The 22382-nt window shown below is 48.0% G+C and overlaps 1 protein-coding gene across 2 annotated transcripts; it reads right to left on the bottom strand.

Annotated features, from left to right (window-relative positions):
• Positions 1-354: 354 nt before the first annotated feature.
• On the bottom strand, positions 355-22115 carry SIPA1 (signal-induced proliferation-associated 1). Of its 2 annotated transcripts, XM_033174470.1 has the most exons (15): positions 20839-22115; positions 19160-19284; positions 18176-18364; positions 16042-16216; positions 15031-15134; positions 14642-14799; positions 10088-10685; positions 9518-9792; positions 8422-8649; positions 7416-7506; positions 5808-5976; positions 5567-5665; positions 5250-5328; positions 3196-3277; positions 357-607 (listed from the first exon to the last, which is right to left on the bottom strand). In XM_033174470.1, the coding sequence occupies exons 1-15, from the start codon at positions 21746-21748 to the stop codon at positions 455-457; spliced, it is 3435 nt and encodes a 1144-aa protein (XP_033030361.1). In that variant the 5' UTR covers positions 21749-22115; the 3' UTR covers positions 357-454. The 2 variants fall into 2 exon arrangements, with proteins under 2 accessions (XP_033030362.1, XP_033030361.1); XM_033174471.1 differs by lacking the exon at positions 5567-5665 and having other exon boundaries at positions 355-607.
• Positions 22116-22382: the final 267 nt, after the last annotated feature.

The following is a 22382-nucleotide window of genomic DNA, read 5'->3' as shown; positions in this document are numbered from 1 at the left end:
CCATTCCCATCCCTAACCCCACGGAGAGGAGGCTTGTATGGCTCCAAACTATGGTTATAGGCTGGTGCACAAATTAATTGGGGAAGGGGGTGGGGCAGTAGCCCCTGAAAGGAACTGGGTGGCAAGCCTTGGTCACTAACAGGGGCCCAAAGAGCTCCACCTCACCCAAGATGGCCAGTTGAGCCCTGTGTCCTTTGGGCCCCCAAACCTCAGCTTCCACCCAACCACCCCCCTTTTTCTGGGAATATACAACACCCCCCAACAAGTGGTGAGAGATGTAGTACTAGCCACATCAAAGGCTAGCGGAGGGAGGGCTTAAACGGGGGGGGGGGGGGGGCAGAGCACGTTGTAATGGAACAGCCTGTCAAAAGTCTCTGTTGTGCTCCGAGTCAAGAGTGAGAGCACCAGCTACCCCCTCCTCGGCCCCCAAAGGTGTGAGTGAGGTCAGAAGGCCTCAAGGGCAGTGGGGAGGCGTTGGGGGGCCGCCCAGCATCTGTGTGACCTGGCTGAGCTGAGCTGCTGCCGTCTCTGACGCTTCCTTCAAGCGCTGGGTGTTCTCTTGAAGGGTCTGCACTTCCGCCTGCAATGCCGCCTTTTCAGCCTTCTCCTGGAGGACAAACAAGGAAGAAAGGAAACTCAGAAACACATCAGGGGCTCCATCCCATTACGCTGGCTTGGTTCTAATCCATCTAGAGGCTGAGGGGACAAGGCTGCTGTTGCTGCAACAATTAAAGCCTGCATCTGACCATATGAAGCCACACACTCGCCGAGCTCCTCAAGAGAGACCCTGTTGCATGCCTAGACAACAGGTCCTGCTGCTGTTGGTGCTGCGTGTCTTCCAGATGATGCTGACTCGCAGCAGGACCTTCTCGGTGGTGGGTTCCAATGTGTGGGACACCCTCCCCAGTGAGGTGCCTCTTGTCTTCTGCATCAGTGTAACATTCCGGAGGAATTTTAAACCGTTCCTGCTCACCTAGGCTTTTGATGGCCACAAGATACTGCTCCCAGCAACCCTGAAATTATTAGCTGATTTTTTAAAAAGATGCTCTTAAATGTGTTTTTTTTAAATAAATAAATAAATTTGTGTTTAATTGTATTGCTTCACCATTCTGTTGTTTGCTGCCCAGGGCTCCTTTGGGTGAGGATTCAACAAATAAATAGCACTTGAGGGGGTGGGAAGACAGTGCCCTTCCCTGAATGCTATGTCTTGTTGGAGGAACACTTGGCCCCCAGGAGCTCCATTAGGCCCCCTTCTCCTTCAGCATTCTGTTCCAGGCTGGAAACATTCCCAACCACCAGGACCCTTTTGAAAAGGGCTTTCAAACAGCCCCACACTAGCCTTTGAAGTGCAAACAATTGGGGCCTGAAAATGCAGCGTTACCTGATGTCACTATGGCGTTAGGTGACTGACAACAAGGTGGCGCTACCCACCTGTCAAATTAGGCCCACCAGAGTGGCACGCGCAAGGGGGGGGGGGTAAGGATGCAACCTGTTGGCTAGAAAATGCTTCCTGAATGACAACTGGACTGATCTGTTCCAGCAAGACTGCTCAAGAGTTCCTTTGGCATTTCAGAGATTAATAAATGCATTGTGTCTGGAGGTTTTGTAGGCAATACCCCACAAACTGTTCTAGTGAGGCCTCATTAATTCAGACATTGCTGAGGAGAAAGTTCCACATGGCATGACTAAAAAATAAACAAGGAAACCCACGTCTCTACGAAGGGAGGAAAACCAGACAGTTTGCAATGTCTGAGTTTGGGCAGCGAGTCCTGATAATGACACATACCCAGGGGTGAGGGTGTTATAGGTGGATGCCAAGCTATTTTAAGAGGGAGCCTCCTCCTTTCAGAATGATTTTTAAAGGAAAATGGGAAGGGAAGAATTCATGGTTCACATTCATGAACAAATCTGATGGGCTTTCTGCAGGGCTTGAAGGGGAAAAGTAATGAAGATTATGGGCAGTTCCCTCACGACAAAGGTTTCATTCTATCTGCATTTATTTATACACAGATAACCTAGGGGCTGAGCAGCCTTTGGGCTTGTGGGACCTACTTGCTTGTTCTACCAGAATCTTGAGGTCTACCAACCAGAATCAGGTGCACAACTGCAGCTCAGGTGGGTGGAAATACACTAACACTTAAGGGGCAAGGTGCCTTTTGAGCACAAACACAGGCCAGGAATTTGTGTTCAGCATCAGTACAGATGCCAAGTCCACAAGTCCTTTTTCACAAAAACCCAGTCCTGCTTTTTCTCCAAGTTTTCTTTCTCAGCAACCTATTTTTATTTATTTATGGTTGATCCCCCCATATATCCACCAATAGATCCTGAACTACCTTGTGCTTGCTTGCCCCTGAGATAACAGATATAGCTAAGACCAGGTGGCCTTTCTCACAGAACAAGCTGCTGCAGCAGATGTACCCGTTCCTCAAGACTGCAGAAGCAGCCAGTGACATGTGCCTCAGGTACAATACCTTGTATGATTTAAAACTGGTTCAGGGGAGGAATAAATCCCATGAGGAAATATTGAACGAATTGGGTATCTTTAGTCTGGAGAAGAAAAGACTGAGGAGAATTCTTCAAATACCCAAAGGGCTGTTGCCTACAGGAGGGCAAAGACTCTGGGCGCCTCCAGACTTGGAATTTTGTGGGAGTGATTTAAGTGCACACCAGAACTTGAGATTTGCACAAGTAAAGGGGATTAAAGTGCTCTGTTGCCCTAGCACAACAAATCCACCTATAAAATTTGCAGTTAGGAAAGTGATGGGGAAATGCACCAAAAAATGTGGGGTGAACAAATGGTTAACGGCAGGGGTGGGGAACTTCCAGCCCATCTATCCGCCCAGCTTGACCCACAAGTCCATATTGGGCAACCTATGCCCACCTGCCCTACACCTGGCTTGTCTGAAAGTGATTTTCTTTGTGCAGTACCTTCAAAGTGCCAACAACCAGCTGAGGTCCTGATAACTTGCATCCTCCCCTCCCTCCCAAAGTTAGAGCCAAACTAAAAATGACATTAAATTTTCCTTTGCACTCTTTTTTTAAGAGTGCAAAGGAAAATTTAATGTCATTTTTAGTTTGGCTCTAACTTTGGGAGAATGGGGAATAACTTTCAAAAGTAAATTTTGCAAAAGCCATGCTGGTCTGATCCTCTGTGCTTCTTACACCCCTGCTCAATACCCCAGCTTGCCACCTCACCTTCTGAAGATCTTCCTGCAGTTTCTTCAGTGTTGATTCCAGATGCAAGACCTTATCAGCAAGGCTGAGAGGAAACTGGGACCTGAAAGAGTTGGAAAAGAAAGGAGAACCAGGGTGGGGAGACACTGACATTAACCATCCTAGCAAATGATTCTTCTCCATGCCCCCATCCCTCACCCCATACATTATCGCCTCCTCTACACTGGCTTTCTGTGCCCTTTGAATCCGGTGCAAGCTCCTTGTTCTTAATTTCAAATCATTTAATGGCTTTGCCAACCCCTTTGATTTGTCTTGTCTCTCAAGACAGATGGACGCCAACAACCTACAATGATCTTTGCTCCTCCTGCTCCATTACCCCCAGCGTGCCAAATACCCTCTCCTCCACCCTCGAAAGATTTTCCCGCTTCCCTCTTATTGCTTGGAAGTGCCTTCCAGAACACCTGTGTGGCATCACTGCTCTCCCTTCAAATCCCTCCTCAAAACCTGCCTTTTCCAATAAGACTTTGGCACAAACTCCTAGTCCACATGCCCAACCTAGGGCCTTCCAGGTGTTTTGGGACTACAACTCCCATCAGCCCCAGTCTGTCCATTTCATGGCACTGACCCCCTCCCCTTACTGTGTTAACAGGGGATGATAAGAGCTATGGTCCAACAACATCTGGAGACACCAGGCTGACAAAAGACTACACCGCATAGTAAAGTATTTCTGAGCATGTGCAGGCTATGTCCACATGAATATGCAGGAGAATTACCGTATTTTTCCGTGTATAACACGCCCCCATATTGGGCATTGAAACATGTTGAAGAGTGCATATGGAGTGGACCACACAGATGGAAACACTGAAGAGACGCAAAGATATATTTGCAAGGTTTAATAACAACTTCCCAAACATACATCTTACATAGTGTCTATATATCATTCACAATTGCTGACACAGCTAATTACAGTGACTTATCAGCACCTGCTACACAGCTGTAAAAACTAGGTCAGGATATGCACCCTGGCTTTTAAAGTGGTACACATCCTGTGGAACAATAATGAACCCTAACAAACAAACTATTCAACACCCCATGTGTAAGACGCCCCCTATTTTGGGGGACTCCAAATGAAGAAAATGGGGGGAGATTGCCCAGAGTTGTTGAGCCTTTTGGGGGGAGGATGGCCATAGTTGTAGAGGGTTTTTTTGGGGGGGGAATTGCTGAAAATCTCTCACCCGTCTGAGTTACGCAGCCAGTATCATGCGTCGCCAAAGCCACCAATCAACTGTCCCATCACTGCCAACAGCAGCCAATCGCCTGGCCAATTGTTGCAGCGACAGCCAACCAACGCAAAACCTGGTCGCAGCCACCAATCACCCGCCCCATCGCCACTTACTATCTCCAGCTAGAGGCAGGAACCAATCCCCCATCCAACCAATGCACTATCCGTGTATAAGACAAGCCTAAATCTTAAACATAATTTAAGAATTTAAAAAAAACCTCGTCTAATACAAAGAAAAGTATGGTATCTGGCCACAAGATATTGTCCTGCAATGCTCTTTTGCAAACAGGAAAGGTGGGCATTTGGGGTAGAGGATCACCTTTATATACAAAACTGGCACCTCTGCTCACGTTGCCTGCCAATCCTACCCCCACTCCTCCCTTTACACCTCACCCAAATCCCTCACCCTCTCACAGCTCCTCCGTGTCCATTCATCCCTGCTTTATTCAAACCTCTGCTGTTGTTTAAGACCACTATTTTAAATCATGCCTTCTCTTTTGCTCCCCTCCTTTCTTGTGGTTTCAAACAAATCTAGGATTCTAATGAGGCACTACAAATCCTTCAAAGAGGGCTGTGCGATGAAAACCTCACATTTTTATGTAACTAGGAAGATGTATATATTTTTTCTACGCCTTGCACAATGGAGAGAAGAAATTCTGGGAGCTGACGGACAGATGAGATCTCCCCACCATTCAGTTGTACCTCTCCAGCACGCTCAAATCTCTCTTCCCTGCCCCCTTGTACACACACACACACACAGAGAGAGAGAGAGAGAGAGAAAACTATTTCTTACTCCTCGTTGGGTTGCTGCTGGCCCGTGCCCCTCTGGACGGTGGTGCACAGGGATTCCCTGCTCTCCAGCACATGCTGCCCTATGGATAGAGAAAGAGGCACAGGTAAGAGATTCAGCCAGAGCAAGAGGAGAGCCCTAGATAGGAGAATGGCCCATAGCTCAGTGGCAGCACTCTGGCTTTGCATACAGAAGGTCCCAGATTCAAGCTGGACCTGCTCTAAGGCACCTTCCTGTGTTCCTAGGATGCTACCCTAAGTTCCAAGACTTTTGCCGCAGCTAGTGCCAGCCTGTTGGTTTGGCCCCCCACACTCACTCACCTTCCCTGGAAAGGGCCTCCAAGATGCTGTTGCAAGCAGAAGCCAAGTTGGCAATGGACTCCCACTCATCCTCCAGGGACTCTCCAGCTTCAGAGAGGACTGGGGGATAAAGGAGAGGGCAAGGCCTTCAGTCTTCAAGCAAACCCTTGGCCCGCCCAGGCGTGGCCACATCAGTGCCTCTGCACTCGGGGAAATGGGGGCAGCGAAGGAGCACAAGGCGGAGGAGGGGAGGATCTCTTACTTTTGGTGATGGAGTTCCGCAGGGAAATTGTCCGCGGCAGGAACTTATCTGTTTCTCTGGACTCTAAGTGTGGAGAGGTCTTTTCCTCAGGAGGCAGAGATTCGGGGCCTTTGGCTGCCTGGCCCACAACGGGATCTTTCTTGTTCACAATGGCATCTCCAGGATGGTCCTAGGAGAAGCAAAGCAGAAAAAAACAGCCCTCTGTGCATTCTGCCATGTGGCACAAGCAACTAAATGTGGCACACAGTGCAAAATTCAGCTTCCTGGGAAAACTTTGGCTTTCTTTTTTCTTTAAGAAACTTTCCAGCCCTCTTAAGACAGCAGCAACAGGATATTCTTACCCTAATCCTCATAAACTAGCAAGAAGTCTACTGTTGCTACAAGGGGTAGGAGATGGAGAAGGGGACCTGTATGCTGTGAAGACCTAGACAAAGGGAGTGTGATTCAGGGCCCATTTCAGTAGATGATCAAGGGATGGAGCAACACCCCTATGATGTAAGATTGCAGCATTTGGGACTTCTCAGCTTACAGAAAAGGTGAGTGAGAGGCGACATGACAGAAGTTTATGAAAGTATGCATGAGAGTGAGAATGGACAGAGACATTTTTTTCTTCCTCTCTCAATACACTAGAACCTTTGGACATTCAATGATGCTGAATGTTGGGGGATTTAGGACAGATAAAATAAATGACTTCTTCATGCAGTGCATAGTTAAACCATGGAGCTCACTTCTGTAGGAGGCTGGGATGGCCACCAATCCAGCTTTAAAAGAAGACTGGGCAAATTCATAGCAGATAAAGCTACCAATGCCTACTAGTGTTGCCTCCACAGTCAGAGGCAGTAATGCTTCTGAATATCAGTTGCTGGAAGACATAGGAGGGGAGAAGGCTCTTGTGCTCAGATCCTGTTTGCAAGTTTTCTACAGGCATTTGGTTGGCCACTGTGATAACAGGATGCTGGACTAGATGGGCCATCCAGCAGTTTCTTCTTATGTTCTTATATTTGATGCCTCAGGCCATACAATACTAGCAGGATGCGTGTGTGTGCGCGCACATGCGCGCACGCACACACACACACACATTGTGACATTGCATTTAACTCCTTCCACTTTAAAGGGTTGCCTCAGGTGCTACTGTTGGAGAGGGAGTGCAGCTGTGCTGGGGAATTGGATCTGAACAGAGGATCATATCCAGAAATGGCCAACCCTTCACCAGGCAATGGGCTGGTAGGTGTGGCTTTGCCAAAATGGCCTCATGAGCCATGGGGAGGCCTCATTAGGCCCATGGGTTGGAGATTCCCTACCAATGAGCTACAGTTTGATGCAGAATGTCCCATGCACAATCACAGCACCCCCAGTTAAAAGGATCAGGAAGGGGAAGAAGGGAAAGACCTTCCTCTGCCTGAGAATCTCCCTCCCACTACTCTGTTGCCTCCCTTGTGTCTGTTTTGGGACAGTAAGCCCCTTGAGGCAGGAACTTGCCAAACATGCTCCTTGTAAATCACCACAAAACAGATGCCACTATATTATTTTAAGTGGTTGTTGTGACTATTATTGTTAAAATCAAAAGACACATAAACAGAGGTACAAAGAGGGAAGACAAACACTTACTGCGTCCTGGTCTGAAGAGGGCTTGGGCGTGGCAGCCAGGATGAGATCCGGAGGGGGATTTGGCAGGACAGGGATGTCCTGAGGTGGCACCCTGCAGAGAATGAGACCCCAGACACTGAGACATGATGGAGGCAGGAATGGAGAATGTATGCTAAAAGGATGGTGTGTTGCTGATACCATATCTGAGGTCTCAGAACCAAGTCACAGCATTTCCTACAAACGTTTTCCAACACATAACAGTTCGATTTAGATCTAAACACATCCTGTAAGAAACCCTGCCTTTTTTGCAGCCTTGGTTCCTGAATATCACACATTTTTTTAAAATGGACAGAGGAAGGGAAATGGCTATTCTATTCTTTGATGCCTAACCTTCTCCCCCTCTCGCAGGAGCTACAAAAGCTGATGAAAAGAAAGGAGTTGGCAGCTAGTAGCCCCAGAGCAGAATCTGGTCCACTGACAAATGTTTGCAGCCCTCTTTGCCCCTCCAATTACCTGCAACCTTGTTATCATGGGCCTTGAGGAAAAGACATGTTTACAGGTGCACATGCACACACACCCCACACTCCCTTTATCCCATGCCTCTCTCTCTCTACAGGTGCTTCTAGCAGCAGAAAGAGAGGAAGCATGGAGCAGTAATGAAAGGTCTTTCGGCACAGTCTCCTACACCCCTGCAAAAAACAGACAAGGGTTGCATATCTAACCCAATATAAAACTGGGGGGAAGGGCTGTAGCAGAGCAACTGTTTTGCAAGCAAAGATCCCAGATTCAATTCCCTGAATCTCCAGTTATACAGATCAGGTGAAGCTCTGTGTGCCCAAGATCCTTTGCCATTCGAAGCACAGTGGACAATGCCAAGCTAGAAAAACAGATAGCCTGGACTGAATAAAGCAGTCTCTTGTGTTCTAAGATCCATGGAATGAGGCAGAGGGAAGTTGGCTGGATGTGACAGGGAAGGGGTGAGTGTGTATGAGCCCTGAAATAGGCTGGAGGTACTAGTGCTACTCACGGGTCTGGAGGCTTGGGAGTCCGGTCACTATGACTCCGCAGAAACTCAGTCCTCTCCTCCGCCAGGCTGTGAGGGGGCCCGTCAGGCAGGGACAGCGAGTGGAGCATCTGGAGCGTGGCAGGCTTGAACCCTGCTTCGCTCCCCGGCCTGGTCAACTCCACATCGCTGGCTGGTGGCTCACTCCTCCTCTTCTCTTGTAGAGACTTTAGGTACAGCTCCGAGAAACTTCTGCCAATGCGAAGAAAAGGGAACAGGACAAAGGCATCAGAGCACCATCCTGTGGGTTGAGTGGAGGAATCTTAAGTGTCGTCCAGCAACAGCTATTCCATAAGGACTAGAGGGCTGGTTTGATACACCTAACGGCAGCCACTCCATCAGGCTGCAGAGCAGGAGCAAAGAGAAGCAAGGCTATTCTATCGGTTCTGCAGAGAGAGCAGCTGCCTTTGGCTCACCCACAACTGTCGTGCATCCATTCCATCACACTACTTTCCAACCAAGCTAGTCATTTTAAGAAAGCTAAAGAGACCTTCTTATTTCTAGAGCAGGGAAGGGACAAAAGGGCACATGTTTTGCACACAGAATAATTTTATGTATGACTTCATTACAGAGACTTAAATCCTGCTCTTCAAAGTCCTGGGGCAGAATGTAAAATTGGGCAACACAATGAAAACAAATGAAAAGCATATACAGTTACACCAAAAGCAGGAAAACCTAAAAGATCATGCACAGAGAGACAAATACACCAAAAGCTAAGGAAGGGAAGGGTGGAGGAACCCAGTTCAATTTAAATTAAAATCCTGGGGGTGGGGAATACAGGTCATTAAAATGACACATCAAAGCAGGAGCCAGGCAAGCATCCCTGGGGAGAGCATCTCAAAAGTGAGCTGCCACTAATGAGAAAGCCAGGTCCCAGCAGACTGCTGCTATTATCTCCAGTTCAAGACCCCAGGTACCTTACGCAAAGGGGTTTAATGCCAGGACTAGGCACTGGGCAAACCCAAAAGAAATCAAAACTAAAAGCAACACACCAAGGAGAGCAAATATGAGAAACCTGGCCTGGGAATGTTCCTCTCTCCCACCCCCAAAGAGTACTCACCTCCGGGCCTTTCCATTCTCATCTGGGGGTACAACGGTAATGGTGACCTTCTTGGCAGTGCGCAGAAGCTCAGAGGTCTGGGCATGGCTGAGGCTGGGCAAGGGTCTCTCGCAGACACGGACCAGGCGGGCCCCAGGCTGGAGACCAGCCGTCTCAGCAAAGGTGAAGCGCTCCACCTCCGTCACAAAGCCCTCGGGGTCCATCTGGAAGCCCAGCTGGCCAACCCCATTCCGCAAGAGGGTCAGCTCCCGCGTCTCGCAACCCCGAGTCACCAGCTGGGGGGAGGGGGAGGGGAGATAGTTTAGGTGGTGACTAGATTAAGCCAAAGAGCCTATTTTTATAGCCAGTGTATAACCTTGGGACCCACAGAGTAATAATAAGCACAAGAACTCCTCTAAGCATATGGAGAGTGTATTTCCCCACAGCCAATTAACAGCAGTCACCCCCCCCCCACATCTGTAATTCAGGAAGTGGGGCACAAGGGACCCAAATTTAGCACCACAGCACTTTGAATCCAAATAATGCTATGCATCCTCCCACCACCCCTGAGCAGGTGAAAAAAATTATTACCTGCAGCCGGTGGACAATGTCACGGATATCGGAGGCCTGACCCTCATCCACACGCATGCAAATGTAATCCCCTGTCTCATAGTAGAGGTCCAAAGTGCAGCTTTCAGAGAAGGTCCAAGCCAGGATGTCCCGGCAGGAACAGTTAAAAACCACCCTCTTCTCACGGGCATCAATGAGGACTAGAAATTCAGCCGAGATGCCCAGCAGGCACCGCAGCTCAGGAGTCTTGCTCTCAGGTCCTCTACTGCCATCCCGTGCCCACACGCCCCACACCAAAGCCCCCGCACTGTGTGCCTCTGCCCCCTTTGGCGCCTTGGACTTCTCACGCTTCTTTGCAGCCAAAGCGATGAGGGCCAAGCGCGATGAGGAGGCTTCCAATGTGCTGGTTGTGGCGTGGTTGAGGGCCAGATCTCGCAAGTACTCCTGGCGGGTGCGCGTTGCCATGGCGTGGAACTTCCCTGAGCGCTCGGCCGCATTTTCTGCGTTGATCGCCTTAGCGAGCAGCAGGTCTCGGAAAGCTGGGCCCTTGGCAAACAAGTTCTCAGCTGGGATGAAGGGACCAAAGCGTGGGATGTCCTTGGTGCAGCTGACAGCCACGCTGAATGGAACAGCCATTTACAGAGAGAGAGGAGAAGAAGGGACACAGGACACTTTTTAAATTAAAAAATGCAATGGAATCGCTTATTTCTCTGCATCACTGAAATTTTTTTGCATTGGTCCTAGGATTCAGCACCCTAGGCATGTAAATTTTTTCTAGCCCTTATGACTCTCCCCAGAGCACACTCCCTTCTTTCTAGGCCCTAACCCTCAATGGCCCTACTTCATGCTCTCATTAAATGCTTTTATCTGACTAGAAATACCCTTGTACAGTGATAATGGCCTCTTGCTTGTGAGGATGCAGAGAGGTGTTCGCAGGAACCTCTGACTCTGGGTGTACTTGCCTAACCATATAAAGGTAACAGTCACATCAATTTCGCCGCCCATTTCCCGGCCCTGCCAAACACTGGCGTGTGACCTCTGGGCATAGCTGTCAACCTATTCCTTTTTTACGGGAAATTCCCTTATTATAGCATTGGGAAACAGCAGGGAGGGTTGACAGCTATGTATATAGCAGTGGGGAACAGCAGGGAGGGTTGACAGCTATGCCTCTGGGAGGTTGTTGCAGCATGATGGAAACAACTATGGTGGGATGGGGGAACAGTCTAAACTAAGAGAGTGACCCTGTGCAATCCTAGTTTCCCAAACCTGCTACTTAAAAAACAGCATGCAACTATATTTGGGGACAGGGATCTATGGACTTCTCAGCAAGCCCACCAAAACAGAGGGCTGGTACAATTAAGGCAGTCAACCCACTAACAAACAAATTACTAGGCAATAACAGTAACTGAGTCCAAAAGCAACTAGGCTTTCCGTACTGAGCTGATCAAGGAACTAGGCCCAAAGCCTGAGGCTTTTGAACTTTGCGTTACCCTGACAACCACTCAAGAACAGGCCTCGCAGCTCCCTCTACTGGTGTGCTGTGACAGTGGTATAGAGAGAAAAGTTTGGGGTTCGAGGGCTTGAAAAAAATGGGATCCCATACCTCCCAATCGCCTGAAGACAAAAACGGGATGGTCAGATCTCGGCAGCAATTTTTGGTGCCACAATCTCATGCACTCTCACCAAGAAAAAAAAGCTCCCACAGTATAAGGCAGTGGCAATATGCCTGTGAATAACAGTTTCTGAGAATCACTAGTGGGAAAAGTTACTGTTGTGTAGGGTTGCCATATTTCAAAAAAATAAAATTCCTGACACCTGCAAAGTTGTTTTTAAGAAGACCCCAAAATTGTTGACATTTTAGGGAACAAACCCAAATTGTTGAGCTTTTTAAGGGAAACCTCCCTACCCAAAAATAGTGATTTTAAGCTTTTGGAGCTGTTTCCACTGCTTTTTCCATACATCCGGGTTTTGTCAATTCAGCAAAATCCCCCCCCCCAACGCTCTTTTTACACCCAAAAACCAGGACCTGGCAGGAATTTTCCTGACATATGGCAAGCCTTCTGTTGTGCATAGGTCCTGCTTCTGGGCTTCCCACTGGGGCATTGGGTTGGCTTCTGTTTGTAAGTTACCTAGGAATTATTTTTGTATTGGGCAACTGATAAATCAAATAAATAAACAGCCAAATAAATATTAGCTTTCCACAGTTCCAGCACAGCATCTGATGAGGTAGGCTATTGCCTCTAAAAGCTTATGCCGGTTTAGAATATTTTTTTAACAGGTGGAGGGGGGTCTTGTTAGGTTCAAAAGGCAGTATAAAAACGATTAAATAAATGAATAAATAAATAAATAAAGTTAAAGGTTACTGGAAAGTTAGTGTCATTTAACACATATCTTATTCTTTAATGTGCTAGCATTAGCATGCCTGGAGAGCTGTGTCAACAAATGTGTGTACTATCTAGGGATAGCCACCAGAAATAAGTGACTTTATTACTGATTTTATTTTTGACTAATATTACATTTATCTCAGTTGCCCAATTTAGTCCAATTTGACTTGTACTGTAATGATTCACTATTTTACTCATTAATTTCATGAATCAACACATTTCTAAAAAGGGTATTTTTCCTTCTTGGAAAAAAAAATTCCCCACATCACTTATGGAAAGCTGACATGGTGGCAACCAAAAAACGTATTCAGGAAACTGATCGTTAGGAGCCTCTCCTAACATCCTTTACTGCTTTGCTCGTCACTCTAATCTGGACATGCTGGTACTACAATTATACCTTACTGTAAAAAGGGGCAAAAATAGTGCAAATCAAGTTTGAAAAAGAAGTTGTGCTAGACTGCAATAGTTAGATGCTGCTGGCATCTGGTTTCTCTGGAGAGAGAGAAAATGCACCAAGAATGGCAAATAAAAACAGAAGGGCTACTGTGAACTAACCTCAGCACCAAACTACATGTGACATTAATCTCATGGTTTTCCTTTGAGTGCAGAGGTTTCTCCTGACACAAATAACCAGCCAGGGGCCCCATTCCAGATCTGGACAGCCGGGAGGAAGGATGGCAGGGGCAAACCCACCTGTACCCTACCATACACACACCATTTAGGGGATTTTTTTATAATAATGGAAAACTGGGGGGGGGGGGGGGGGGGCGGGACACCCTTGTAGATGTACTATTGTTTCAGAGGAAACTGAGGGTCAAATTACTGTACAACAGTTCTTCAAAAAAAAAAACAACCCTTAAAATGTGGCTGTACCTCTGTTTCACCACAAGGGGACATATTTCTAAGACAAAAGAATTACAAGCCTGCAGATTTTTTTTTAAAAAAATCTAATTTGTAAAAAACCCATATCAAAACCTGGTCCTGCATTCCATATGCTGCTGGATCTGTGAGGACTGTTAGCATATTCTGGCAGAAAATATTGCAAGGGATAAGTAACAAGTTATAAACACGTCAATATGGTTTGCTTGTGCTAGTGAACATTTTTGCAAGCTATCTCTGCTGTGTTCCAGAAGAGGTCCTGATTACTCCTCTGATCTTTGTATCCTAAAACCTTAACTAGAACCTACTTTTTCAATCAGATAAGGATACAGGAATAAAGGACTGAGAAGCAACCTCATATCTTGGGATTTAATCCAACGTTAGTCCTCCTCAGAGTGGACCCACTGAAATTCATAAATATCCATTCATACTAATGAGTCTACTCTGGCTATAACTCAGTTGGATACAACATTTGCTATCTAAGAATCTGGGACAAACGGAGAAACTGGTACATCAGATTAATCTTATTCAGAAATCTAGTTAAACTTGATGCTTTCTTCCTTGAATGGGGCACGTTCATTGCCTATGTGGAAGTGTGGTTTGAGGCAGGGGTACAGAGTTGGATTAGCACAGGCACCCCATTCGCACATCATGTTATGCCACAGATTGCTTTAACCATGGTTTGTTCAATGCAGCTCAGAACCTCATATGTCAAGGACAACCACTCCCCACATGCACTCACCCTGGCCCTGTGACCAGAGGGTGGCAACACGAGAACAATCATTTCCAGCAGTGATTCTGTGGCTGTGGAATGCTCTCCCCAGGGAGGCTTGCCTGGTACCATCTTTGTCTAGACTTAGTTGCCAGGCAAACATGTGTGCTTTTTACCTGGGCTTTTGGCCCTTAATTTGAAGGGTTTTAAGTATTTTTGGCCTTTATTAGTGGGGTAATAATAATTTAATAATAATTTATTATTTCTACCCCACCCAGGTAGGAAAAGACCTGCCTTTTATTTATATAGATATGTTTTAAGGGTTTTTTATTGGTTCTGTGTAATTGGTCTTAGTGTTTGTATTGTGTTTGTACCTCACTTTGGGTTGTTTTCACAAGGTAAGCAACTTACTGTATAAATGTAAATGTAAATAATAATATTGGCACAAGGACTAAAGGATTTGCAACCAAAAAATAATAATTTTCTTCAAAATCTCTCACTGTCAAGCCCATTGAGAGGAACAAGTCCAAAGGAGGTGTTACAATTGGAAGGTTAGGGAGAGTTTCGCCAGGTTTCCCCACACTGCCACCTCCCTCTCACCTGTAAGTAGTGTGCTCTGTGCAAGATTCATGTGCCCTCACCACAATGAACACATGCTGAAAGTGTGAGCGGAACACCTTTGGAGTGAAGGGGAGTGCTCCAGGCTCCTGGAAGACGATGGTCACAATGTCATTCCCAATGTGCCGCTTCCTCAGCAGCTGCAGAAGATTTGGGGTGGGGGGAGGAGGAAAGGAAGGTTAGCAGAGAAATGGAGAGCTGGAGATTGGGACAGGCACTCTGCACAGCCTCTGAACAACCTTGCAGGGTTAGAGGATGTGAATAAGTTCTGCTTGATTCTTCTCCAGTATGTGTGTGGTGCCTTCCCGCTCACTCATTTTTAATGGGTGATCTCTTGCTCCCCTGACCTAAACTAAAATGCCCCCACATACCTGCTGGCGGTTGTTAGGGGTGTAGGGTAGCATGGTGGAGACGTGAAACATGATCTCATAGTCCTGATACGTGGTATAGAGCGAGTGGGTCCCCGTGGAATCATCTGCAAAGAAGAGTGGCAGAGAGATAAAAAACACTTTCAGTGCAGCTGCAGCTAGCATCCATCTACCCAAAAGGTAGCTTTTTCAGTAAGGGAGTCAGGTTGTGCATCCATTGCAGTAACCAGAGGAGCAATGGCTGCTGGGAGGAGCGCAGAGAGAAGAAACGCCACGGTGCATCTGCAGCAGCAAAGCCAGATGACTTCACCTGCCCCGGCTGCAACAAAACTTGTCTCTCCCAAAACTTGTCTCTCTACAGTCACAGCAGGCATGGCAACCTTCCAACTTCACGACCCCCAAAAGCCATACTTCTCCATTGTCTTCCGAGACAGACAGATGCCAACCAACCAATTTTACTTAATAAATAAACACATAGCTTTAACAGGAGAAGACAAAAAGAGCAAGGAACTTGGCCCCTAAGCCCTGCTCAGGCCTGGCATCAACATGTGGCATACTGCAGCAAATGCTGTGGGAGAAACACAACCCTTTTGGGGGGGTGGAGGTTGATGCTGTGAACCCCTCCATCGTAGGCTCAGTTTGTATATATGTGTAAATAAACCATGTATCATAAAGATACCATGGTCTCTGCTGCACCTCATTTCCAAAAGGAACCACAAACCCTGGGTAACTGCCTGAAATATTTCACTGCTCAGAGACTGGGGTGGCATGCAACAGTATCAATGCCGCTGGGAAATTCAGGTGGTAGATGGGCACTGCATTCAGCTGCCCTCTAAGCGGTTTATATTTTATTAATGTTTACATTGCATTTTTTTTAAAAAAAAAGTTTTAAGAAGCAGGGGAGAAGGACCAGGAGATCCAGGGTGTACTGTGGAAGACTCCATAGGCCACCCCTAACACCATGACCCTGCAACACACACACACACACATTAATCACACTCCCATTATACTTACTCTTGTTGTCTAGCTGGGCACGGTACTTGCCAAAGCCTAGCAGGCGGATGCGCTCACCCAAGAGGTTCAGGAATTCCTGGAAAGTTGGCCCTGCTTCCTCGTTGTTGTACATGTCTTCCTCGGAGCCCTGCCCTGCCCGGCAGTACAGCACCCCGACTTTCCGCTGGAAGCTGAGCTGCGGGGAGGGGGAAGTTCGGGATGGGTAGATTGAAGGGCAAGACCCAAACAAGAACCAATCAGAGGCTTTTTCAAAGCCTTCACCTTACTGGGTAGGTCTAATCCAGTATCCTGTTGCACACAGAATGACCAATCAGATTCCTCTTGCGATGCCCACAAGCAGGCCACAAAAGTGCTAGCCCTCTCCTGCTGCTGTCGCCCAGAAAATAGTATTCAGAGTATCCAATGAGAGGGGCAACCGCAACAAAAAGTCCATCATGTAGTTGTCCTTGCCTTACTTCCGGGTAGCTGGAGTAAAAGATCTTAATATATGTGTCTCGGTAGAAAATCTTAAAAGCTGTGCAGATTGATGTGGGACAAGGCACTCTTTAAAAGTACCTGAGGTCCCAAGCTGCGTTGGGCTTTAAAAGCCAAAGTCAACACCTTGAATGGAAATGAACCCATAGCCATGCTCATTTGAGACAGCAGAGAAAGATGGGCCTTCCAGATATTGTTGGATTACAACAACTCCCATAATTCCTGGCTGTTAGCTATGCTGGCTGGGGATCATGGGAGCTGGAGTCTAATAACATTGGGTGGGCTACAGGTTCCCCAGCCCTGCCTTACAGCTCAGCTGGATGTTCTTTGATGGTTGCTTTCTGATTTTTAAATTATTATTTTTAAATACAAATGATACAAATCTAACCACTCAAGGAAGAAACTGATTGTCTAGATCCATTTCAATAGGGGTTTAGGCCCAGTTTTGGCCCAGAACCTGCCTTGGTTGCCCTGTACGATGACCTCAAGTCGGGAGAGAAACATGGGTCATGTGTCTCTGTTTATTCTCTTCAACCTCTCAGTGGCTTTCAATACCATCAACCATGGTATCCTTCTGGAGTTAGGACCGTGTGGCACTGCTTTGAGGTAATTCCAGTACTAATTGGATTGATGTTTCCAGTGAGCATACCTTCCCATTTTTTCTTGGAAGGTCTCGGCAGCCATTTTGGGTGCTGCGACTTCACACACACTCGAATTTTTGGGCACTACACGAGATCTTGCCCCCCCCAAAAAAAACCCGCTTTGGGGGGGCAATAGCGAGAGTCACATGACTTGCCCAGAAGCCATCCCAGAAGATGCATGTCCCAGTTTTGCATGAGAAAAAGTTGGAAGGTCTGAGAGTGTTGCTTAGGGAGTGTTCTTCTGCCCATGGAGCATTCAATGTGAGGTTCCACGGGATTCGATTTTATTCCTTGGTTGACATCTGATGCCCTTTCAGATGTGATGTGGGATTATTGGTTTGTTTTTGTTCTCATTTTTACTATGTATTTTGTGTTTTTTATACAGTTGTACCTTGGCTGACGAATGTTCCAGCTCCAGAACGATCAAAAACAGGAAGTGAATGTTCCGGTCTTTGAATGTTCTTTTGGAAGCCGAACGTCTGACGGGGCTTCTGTGGCTTCCAGTTGGCTGCAGGAACTTCCTGCAGCCAATGAAAAGCCGTTCTTTGGAAGTCGAACGGACTTCTGGAACGGATTCTGTTTGAGTTCCAAGATACGGCTGTATTGCAATTTTATGTTGTGAACCACTCTGAGATCTACGGATGAAAGGCAGTATAAAAACAAAACAAAACAATTTTTCATGGCAGTAAATGGCCTTGAAGGTAGTTCTAAGACATGGGTAGGCAAACTAAGACCCGGAGGCTGGATCCGGCCCAATCTTCTTCTAAATCCGGCCCACAGGCGGTCCGAGAATCAGGGTGTTTTTACATGAGTAGAATGCGTCCTTTTATTTAAAATGCATCTCTGGGTTATTTGTGGGGCATAGGAATTCGTTCATTTCCCCCCCCCCAAAAAAAATAGTCCGGCTCCCCACAAGGTCTGAGGGACAGTGGATCGGCCCCCTGCTGAAAAAGTTTGCTGACCCCTGTTCAAAGACATAACAGGGTGGGGAATATGCGTTTTGAATGAAAGAGCCTTACCCCTTGTTCATCCAACTTGAGCAAGGTCTCTGGGACCTTTGGGGAACTAGAGGCCAGGCGGAGACACTGCAGGTTGAGCTCTGGCATGACGTGTTCCAGCAACTTCTTGGGAGGGATGCCCCGTGGGGCAGTGTGGCGGGCCGAAAGGGGAAGAACATCCTCCAGAATAGATCCTCGCAGAGTCCGGAGCTGGAAGGAAAACAACAGCTGTCAAGGGGACAGGACGAGGATCACACCAGGGGGATTCCCCTCCACGTAAGGCCATGACACCACTCAGTGTGACCTAGTGTCTAGGATGTTGGGATGGGACCTGAGAAAAGCTAGGGTTAAGTCCCACCTTTGCCACAGACTCTCTTTCAGGCCACATTTACACCATAAAGTGGTATGACGCCACTTCAAACAGTCATGGTTTCCACCAAAGAATTCTGGGAGCTGTAGTTTGTCAAGGGTGCTGAGAGTTGTTAGGAGACTCCTTATTCCCCTCACAGCCCTACATTTCCTAGAGTGCTTTAACAATTAACCCCTGTTCCCAGAGGATTCTGGGAATTGTAGGTCTGTGAGGATAATAGGGGTCTACAAACAACTCTCAACACCCATGACAAACTACAGTTCCCAGGATTCCCAGCCATGGCTGTTCAAAGTGGAATCCTAGGGCTTTAAACATCTGCTGTGAATGTGGCGGCTGTCATCTCCTCTGGGCTGGTGTCAGTTCTCCTGGGGAGGCGTTGTTCTCCAAGAAAGAAGAATCTGCATAGACAGAACTACATTATACAAACCATAAATTTAAGAATGGCTGACTGGGCTTCCCCTCAACCCTCCCTCCCTCCCCAACCTGTTTTCCTTGTGTGCTGTGCATTTTAGAGTGTAAGCCCGAGAGCAGAGACTGTTCTCACAGCTGATTTTTGGTAAGCTAATTTAACTCGCAGGTTGGGATAAAAATAAAAAACACATCAATGGCTATTGCGGCATGTCGTAAGAACCCACCTGACTTGTGCGGATTATAAGACGGTAATTGTACTGGGGCCCAGCACTGCCCTCTTTCTCCTCACGCCGCAGCGACACAGCCACGGAGCCCAGCTTATCGTCCACCCCAAAGTAATTCTGGTGCTCTGTGTGGAAAGAAGCGAGGAACCTGCCTTGAGGACAGCTTGCGAACAAAGCCAGCCAGAGACTCTGAAAACAAGGAACCTCGCAGCAAAGGCAGCCAGCAGGAGGCCTACATTTGCCCCACACCCAGGGGCCCATTTTTGCCCTCAGCCACCCTGAACACCAAGGGTGAGCAGAAGGTCCATTGGGGTCTAGTGGAAGATCTCTGTATGATTCAGGAGATCAGTAAAGTTTTCCGACTCCCAATTAGAAGTGAGAAAACCATTTTCTCCATCTGAACAAGGCTGCTGGAACAAGGAAAGCTAGCCAGGAGTGGGTGATGGCGGGAAAAGAGATTGAGCTCTGTTTTTCAAGTATTGGACACAAAGTCCTTGGCTTAGAATGTGCTCAGAGGCACCCTCTTCTCAACCACATAATTCTAACTGTAATCCTTTGCTTCTGGGTCTGAGCTGGTAGATTGTGGGGTTGATCTGAGAAGGCTGAGGCCAGACCATCCTTCCTTGTACACCAGCCTTTACCAACCTAGATCTAAATGGGGCTGAATGTCTTCAATAAAGCTATCTCTGTTGGAAAAAGAACGAATGATCTATTGCTGTTTCAGAAACATTACTGAAGAGATTACATGCATTGAATAATACAAATGCTGCAGACAATTTTGTTGAACTGTGGCATCCTTTTATAAAATACTTTACTGATAACCGTGAAGAGTGGCAAGTACCAAAATCAGAGACTGGGTTTGGCAAATCTTAACTAGATTGATGCCTCCTGAAGGGGGGAAGAGTTGGGGTTTTGTATTCACCCCCTCTTTTTTGTAATGGTTATTATTAAAAATAAAAAAAATAAAGGCAACTTTGAAAAAGGACAAACGGTTGCATAAACTAATAGAATTTGCGGAATGAGCAAGTTTAATGGCCAAAATAAGAAACTGGAACAAGGAAAAAATAAGGAGTGAGTGGGATTGTTTTGGAGAATATTTAAAAAGAGATGGTATCATGGTTTGGCCAAACTGCGGGAGGCAGTGAAAGATAGGCATGCCTGGCATGCTCTGGTCCATGGGGTCACGAAGAGTTGGACATGACTGAACAACAAAATCATGGTTAATTTCCAGGTGGGATGAAATTAGGACCAGCAGTGGACAAGATAAATGAACAGAATGGAAGAAAAAGGATGAAAGTCTACTGGGGATGCAGCGATCCAAAGAATATGAACTAGAATGTCAGTGAAGGATAGATTGGGAAGCCGATATAGATTGGGTATATAAATCTATGTACAGTGGTACCTTGGTTCTTAAACACCTTGGTACTCAAACAACTTGGAACCCAAACACTGCAAACCCAGAAGTCTCCTGGTTTGCAAACTTTTTTTCGGAAGCCACATGCTTCATTTTGAGTGTTACGCTTCCGATTTGAGTACCACACTTCCATTTAGTTATTGTGTGCCACACAACCCCCCTCGCCTTTTTGCTTTTTCTTCACTTCAACACCCCAAGTCAACTCCCAGAACCTGCCCAGGGCCCCCTTCCCTGGCTCCACCTCACCCTGCCAGCAGCCGCTCACCCTTGCCGTAGAAATGCTTCCGATAATAGCAGGCTCCGAGGTCAGCGTACTCAATGGCATGGCTTGTCCGGCTGGTCCTCTGCCCGTAGCTCTCCCGGGGCTCCTCCAGCACAGAGACCGCCATGTTGGGGCAGTGAAACCCCGCAAGGGAGCCCCGGTGCTGGCCGATCCCCCACTCGGCCTCGCCCCCGGCTTCCATGCGGAAGTTGGGGCAGCTGAGCACCAGGGGCCCATCCTTGTCCTCGCTCCCCTCTCCCTCAAAGGGGGGCGCCGGGTCTGCCTGGCAGCGTTCCCGTTCCGACGCAGCTGATGCCCCGGTGGTGACATTGCCAGGCTTCTCCGCCTCTCGGGTGGCCTCGCCCGGCTCAAAGAGGATGCTCTGGACGTCATAGTGGGCCAAGTGGCGACCCCACACTGGCACAGGCGCCTCGGAAGGCGCAGGGTCCCCGGCCGGTGCACCGTCCGCCTCGGTCTCCCACACTTCGTTGGCCGCCAGTCCCAGCAGAAGTAGGGGGTCACGAAAGCGCCGTGCCGTGGGGCTTCCGGCCCGTGGCTCTTCGTGGCTGTGTGCCCGGGCCCGAGGAGGTGCAGGGCACTTTGTGGATGTGTTGGGGCTGCTGCTGATGCGCTGAAGGCCAACTCCAGTGGCAGGTGGCACAGCGGGCAAGGGAGAGCCGGGAGCGGCAGGGGCAGGAACCAGCTCCCCTTCGCTGAGCGTCACGTCGCTGTTGCTGCGATGCATGAGGTAGCTACGCCTCGGGGACCTCAGTGGAGGGCCGCACTGCCCCGCAAGGGGGCCCTCAGCCGCCTGGGGCTTAGGGGCCCGGAAGGTGTCGAAAGAGAGGGACGTGAGAGGCGGTCTGTTCCAGTGGCTTCGGGTCTTGCGGATGAAGAGGTCGTCTGACTGCATTGCCTCCAGGCGCCCACAGACCTCCCCCCTCGCGCTGGTCCAGGCACCCAAAGGACCACGGGGGAATCTGGATCCTACCCAAACGGAGAAAGAAAAAACAACACCAACCCCGCTTCCCCAGGTGCTTCAGCAAATCAAGTTGTCAGCATGTAACAGGCTGCAGTCTCTTTGGTGGAAGAGGTCGGTGCCCCGCCCATGGGGAGGGGCTTCCAAACACGCTTAAAAGGGATCTAGTCCTGCTAAAGTTGCTCCTCAGCAAACAGGCTCCATGCAGAGGCGAGGGTCAGCACACAGCAGCCAGGCAGGCCGGGGTGCCAGGAATCACCTGGGCACGGCAAAGCTGTCTAGCCATTTTGAGGGCTGTTTTCTGCAATGGAGAAAAGAGGCAAGGGAAGAAGGTAGGTGAAAAATATCTGCTTTGAGCCAAATATGCTGGGTTTGTGGAGCTGGAATTCAAGCCTGCTGTGATATCCACATCTCCTGCTTTGGAGGCCTTGCCAAAATTTCCCAGGTGGGGTACAAGCATTGGGCCCAGGAGGTCTGAAAGATTGTACTTCCCTACACAAACCTACCCATGTGTCAAGATCCTCAGGTGAGCACCTTCTCTCGTTCCTGTCAACCTCAGAGCCACGGT

The sequence above is a fragment of the Lacerta agilis genome, chromosome 17 (assembly GCF_009819535.1).
Source record: "Lacerta agilis isolate rLacAgi1 chromosome 17, rLacAgi1.pri, whole genome shotgun sequence".
Lineage (NCBI taxonomy): Eukaryota > Metazoa > Chordata > Lepidosauria > Squamata > Lacertidae > Lacerta > Lacerta agilis.
Note: the sequence above shows the minus strand (reverse complement) of the source record. Positions and strands in the feature narration are given on the sequence as shown.

What these genes read in the sequence shown, in the direction of transcription:
- SIPA1 (XM_033174470.1), bottom strand. Translation starts at nt 21,748, where the DNA reads ATGCAGTCAGACGACCTCTTCATCCGCAAGACCCGAAGCCACTGGAAC. An exon ending in ACAGAGCACACTACTTACAG is followed by an intron (nt 10,686 to 14,641) that starts GTGAGAGGGAGG and finishes TGTTCCATTCAG; the next exon opens with CGTGGCTGTCAGCTGCACCA. An exon ending in ACTCCCAAGCCTCCAGACCC is followed by an intron (nt 7,507 to 8,421) that starts GTGAGTAGCACT and finishes CATTCTCTGCAG; the next exon opens with GGTGCCACCTCAGGACATCC.